The sequence below is a fragment of the Manis javanica genome, chromosome 8, assembly GCF_040802235.1.
Source record: "Manis javanica isolate MJ-LG chromosome 8, MJ_LKY, whole genome shotgun sequence".
NCBI lineage: Eukaryota > Metazoa > Chordata > Mammalia > Pholidota > Manidae > Manis > Manis javanica.
This window is the reverse complement of record NC_133163.1, coordinates 76,064,201-76,069,324: the sequence shown is the minus strand read 5'-3', so window position 1 is coordinate 76,069,324 and position 5,124 is coordinate 76,064,201. Positions and strand designations below refer to the sequence as shown.

Below are 5,124 nucleotides of genomic sequence, written 5' to 3'. Positions count from 1 at the left end.
GCTTTAAAAGTACACTTGACTTGATAGGAAGAGTGAGATCATGAATGACTTTTGCTGGGAATTGCCTTTTGGAATATTAATTCGGTGCTGTCTGAGGATTAGACTAAAGTGAAAAAGCCAGCTTACTGGTGGCTAAGGGTTTTGGGCAACTTACTTATTCTTGTAAGGCTCATGTATCCTGTCTGCAAAAGACAGGAACAGTAATGCCTATGCCATGGTGAGGCTGTGGTTAAATAGAATGGTGTATATAAAGTGCCTGGAATGGCTCCTGATACATAATGGGTATATTATCATAATTGTTATGAAATGGGTCTTATATTCTCTCTGCCCTGATAATAAAAAAGCAATTTAGATAGAAATGTGGAGTCACTTCAGTTAGTTCCAGTCCTATAATATTAAAGCTTGATTATTATTATTATTATTATTTTATTAAGGTATCATTGATATACAATATTATTCTCAGGTTTCACATGAGCAACATTGTGGTTACTACATTCCCCCCTATTATCAAGTCCCCACCACATACCCCATTATAGTCACTCTCCATCAGCATAGTAAGATGTTATAGAGTCACTACTTGTCTTCCCTGTGTAAAGCTTAATTATTAAGGCTTAATGTTTTCCACCCCTAGGTCCTTTGGAAACTCATTGGATGGATGCTGTAAACCAAACAAGAATCACTGAATTTGTCTTTTTGGGACTCACTGATAACTGGGCACTGGAGATACTATTTTTCATGACATTCTCAGTTACATACATGCTAACCCTTTTGGGGAACATTCTCATTGTGGTTACCATAGTCTTTACTCCACGTCTCCACACCCCCATGTATTTCTTCCTGAGCAACCTATCCTTCATTGACATCTGCCACTCATCTGTCACTGTGCCCAAGATGCTGGAGGGCTTGCTTTTAGTAAGAAAGACCATTTCCTTTGACAACTGCATTGCACAGCTCTTCTTCCTCCATCTGTTTGCCTGTGCTGAGATCTTCCTGCTGACTATTATGGCCTATGATCGTTACGTGGCCATCTGTGCTCCATTACACTACACCAGTGTGATGAACATGAGGGTCTGTATTCAACTTGTCTTTGCTCTCTGGTTGGGAGGTACTGTTCACTCACTGGTGCAGACCTTCTTGACCATTCGTCTACCTTACTGTGGCCCCAACGTTATTGATAGCTACTTCTGTGACGTGCCTCCTGTCATCAAGCTGGCCTGCACAGATACATACCTCACTGGAATGCTGATTGTATCCAATAGTGGAATCATCTCCCTCACCTGTTTCCTGGCTCTGGTCGCCTCCTACATGGTCATCCTGGTTTCTCTTAGAAAACAGTCAGTGGAAGGGCACCGGAAAGCCCTGTCCACCTGCTCAGCCCACTTCATGGTGGTTGCTCTCTTCTTTGGGCCATGTATCTTCATCTACACCCGGCCAGACACCAGCTTCTCCATTGACAAGGTGGTATCTGTCTTCTACACCGTCTTTACCCCTTTGCTGAATCCCCTCATTTACACCTTCAGGAATGAGGAGGTAAAAAGTGCCATGAAGCATCTCAGAGAGAAACAAGTGTTTTTCATGAAATCATGTACATAATGGGATTAGAGTTGCAGATATACTATGGCAGAGCAACAGCAAACAATCAAAATCACTAGGTGAAATGGCATGGAGCAGGGCAGACTTTGGCATTAAAGAGACTTCTTAGCTATTACTTTAATAAAGGAAAACATCATGGTTGAACATGTAAGGAAAAGAATCTGGGAAAGTTCAAAGGCAACTTCTGCTTTCACCAGTAAAAGAACATAATATGGGGCATGTACTCAAGTTTCAGGAACAGGTACAGTTGCACAAGAACCTATTTTCTTGATTTGTTTTGTTCTGTGGGTATTGCCTCTAGGAAGCTATACATCACGCCTGTGTTTTACACATAATGGTGGTTTCAATCTTGCTTTCAAATATATTTCCAAGGTGTTTATTTAAACCTTTACTTATTAATATTGAATTAAATTTTACTTTGAATGTGATTCTCTGTCATTATTGCTAGGTCTATTTTACACTTTTCATAGTACTTTTTTTTTTGGTATCATTAATCTACAATTACATGAGGAACATTATGTTTACTACACTCCCCCCTTCACCAAGTCCCCCCCAGAAACCCCATTACAGTCACTATCCATCAGCGTAGTAAGATGCTGTAGAGTCACTACTTGTCTTCTCTCTGTTCCACAGCCCTCCCTGTGCCTTCCTCCACATTATACATGCTAATCTTAATGGCCCCTTTCTTTTCCCCCCAGCCTTATCCCTCCCTTCCCACCCATCCTCCCCAGTTCCTTTCCCTTTGGTAATTGTTAGTCCATTGTTGGGTTCTGTGATTCTGCTGCTGTTTTGTTCCTTCAGTGTTTTCTTTGTTCTTATACTCCACATATGAGTGAAATCATTTGGTACTTGTCTTTTGCTGCCTGCCTTATTTCACTGAGCATAATACCCTCTAGCTCCATCCATGTTGTTGCGAATAGTAGGATTTGTTTTCTTCTTCATAGTAGTTTTTTAAATTAAGGTATTATTGATATACACTCTTATGAAGGTTTCACATGAAAAACAACATGGTTAAAAAAAAAGGAAAAACAACGCGGTTACTACATTCACCCATATCATCAAGTCCCCCCACACCCCATTGCAGTCACTGTCTATCAATGTAGTATGATGCCACAGTCACTGTGTGTCTTCTCTGTGCTACACTGTCTTCCCCATTTTCAAAGTAATTTTATTTTAACAAAATCAAGGTAAAGATGTATAAAGAACTTACTTTAAAATAAACTTTATTGAAGTACAGTTATATAAATATGCCCATTTTAAATGTACAGTTTGCTATATTTTGGCAAAGGTGCATATATACTCATATAACTACCTCCCCAGTCAAGATAAGGAATATTTTCATCACTTAAAAAGTTTCTTTAGTCCCTTCTCAGCCAATCCCTCTATCTACATTCAAGCATCGAGGATCTGTTTTCTGTTCCTATAAATTAGATTGGTCTTTTCATACAAATTGAATCATACAGTATGTTCTACTCTGGACCTAGCTTCTGCTCTGCTGGTTGTTTTTCAGCATGTTCTTTTGAGTAGCAGTAGTTTGCTCCTTTATTGCTGAGTAACATTTTATTATATGTATATACCACACTTTGTTTATTCATTCATGTATTGGTGGACATTTGGGTATTTCTGATTTTTGATAGTTATGAATAAAGTAGCTATAATTTTATTATATGTATATACCACAATTTGTTTATTCATTCATGTATTGGTGGACATTTGGGTATTTCTGATTTTTAATAGTTATGAATAAAGTAGCTATAAACATTCACTTACAGGTTATTTTTGACGCACGTTTTCATTTCTCTTGGGTAATACCTAGGGGTAGAGTTATTGGATCACATAATGAGTATATGTTTAACTTGTAAGAAACTACAAGACTTTTTCAAAATAGTTGTATGATTTTATACTCTCATCAGAAGAGTTTAATGTCTGACAACTGGTATTGTCAATCTTTCATTTTTGGCATTCTAGTGAGTGTGTGTTTTCTGTTCTTCATTTCCCTAATGACAGATGAGATTGAGAATCTTTTCATTTGCTTAATATCCTTTCCTTTATCATGTTTTGTGATGTATCTGTTGAAATATTTTGTTCGTTTATTATTTTTTGTCTTTGCATTGTGTTATAAGAGCCCATATATACAAGAATATACAAGACCTTTGTTGGATATATGTCACATCAATATTTTTTCTCACCTTCTGGCTTGTAGTTTTATTTTCCAAATGATGTTTTATTTTTTTTAATTTTGGTATGGTACATTTGTTAATGTACAGTTACTTGAACAACATTATGGTTACTAGACTCCCCCTATTATCAAGTACCCCCAATATACCCCATTAAAGTCACTGTCCATCAGTGTAGTAAGATGCTATAGAATTACTACTTGTCTTCTCTGTATATGCTGCCTTTCCCGTCTTCCCCCACCCCCTACATTATGTGTGCTAATTGTAATGTTCCCCTTGCCCCCTTATCCCTCCCTTCCCACCCATCCTCCCCAGTCCCTTCCCCTTTGGTAACTGTTAGTCCATTCTTGGTTTCTGTGAGTCTGCTGCTGTTTTGTTCCTTCAGTTTTTTCTTTGTTCTTATACTCCACAGATGAGTAAAATCATTTGATATATGTCTTTCTCTGCCTGGCTTATTTCACTGAACATAATACCCTCTACTTCCATCCATGTTGTTGCAAATGGTAGGATTTGTTTTCCTCTTATGGCTGAATAATATTCTACTGTGTATATGTACCACATCTTTATCCATTAATCTACTGATGGACACTTAGGTTGCTTCCATTTCTTAGCTATTGTAAATAGTGCTGTGATAAACATAGGGGTACATATGTCTTTTTGAAACTGGGCTGCTGCATTGTTAGGGTAAATTCCTAGGAGTGGAATTCCTGGGTCAAATGGTATTTCTATTTTGAGTTTTTTGAGAAACCTCCATACTGCTTTCCACAATGGTTGAACTAGTTTACATCCAGCAGTGTAGGGGGGTTCCCCTTTCTCCACATCCTCTCCAACATTTGTTGTTGTTTGTCTTTTAGATGTTGGCCACCCTAACTGGTATGAAGTGATATCTCATTGTGGTTTTAATTTGCATTTCTCTGATAATTAGTGATGTGGAGGATCTTTCCATGTGCCTGTTGGCCATCTGAATTTCTTCTTTGGTGAAATGTCTGTTCAGCTCCTCTGCCCATTTTTTATTTGGCTTATTTGCTTTTTGTTTGTTGAAGTGTGTGAGCTCTTTATAAAATTTGTATGTCAACACCTTGTCAGCTATGTCATTTATGAATATATTCTCCCATAGTGTAGTATGTCTTTTTGTTCTACTGATGGTGTCCTTTGCTGTACAGAAGTTATTTAGTTTGATATAGTCCCACTTGTGCATTATTTTCTTTTGTTTCCCTTGCCCAGGGAGATATGTTCATGAAGAAGTTGCTCATGTTTATGTCCAAGAGATTTTTTTATTTTTATTTTTTTAATTTTGGTATCATTAATCTACAATTACAGAAAGAAGATTATATTTACTAGGTTCCCCCCTTCA

The 5,124-nt window shown here is 37.6% G+C and overlaps 1 protein-coding gene across 1 annotated transcript; it reads left to right on the top strand.

The window, feature by feature from the left end:
* The first annotated feature begins 651 nt into the window (after positions 1 to 651).
* Positions 652 to 1,593, top strand: OR4E2 (olfactory receptor family 4 subfamily E member 2). The gene has a single exon (XM_017667171.2). It carries the CDS (start codon positions 652 to 654, stop codon positions 1,591 to 1,593), a length of 942 nt encoding a protein of 313 aa, XP_017522660.2.
* The last annotated feature ends 3,531 nt before the right edge of the window (positions 1,594 to 5,124 follow it).

Bases quoted from the DNA above. Each gene is read 5' to 3' on its own strand.
- OR4E2 (XM_017667171.2), top strand. From the start codon at position 652: ATGGATGCTGTAAACCAAACAAGAATCACTGAATTTGTCTTTTTGGGA.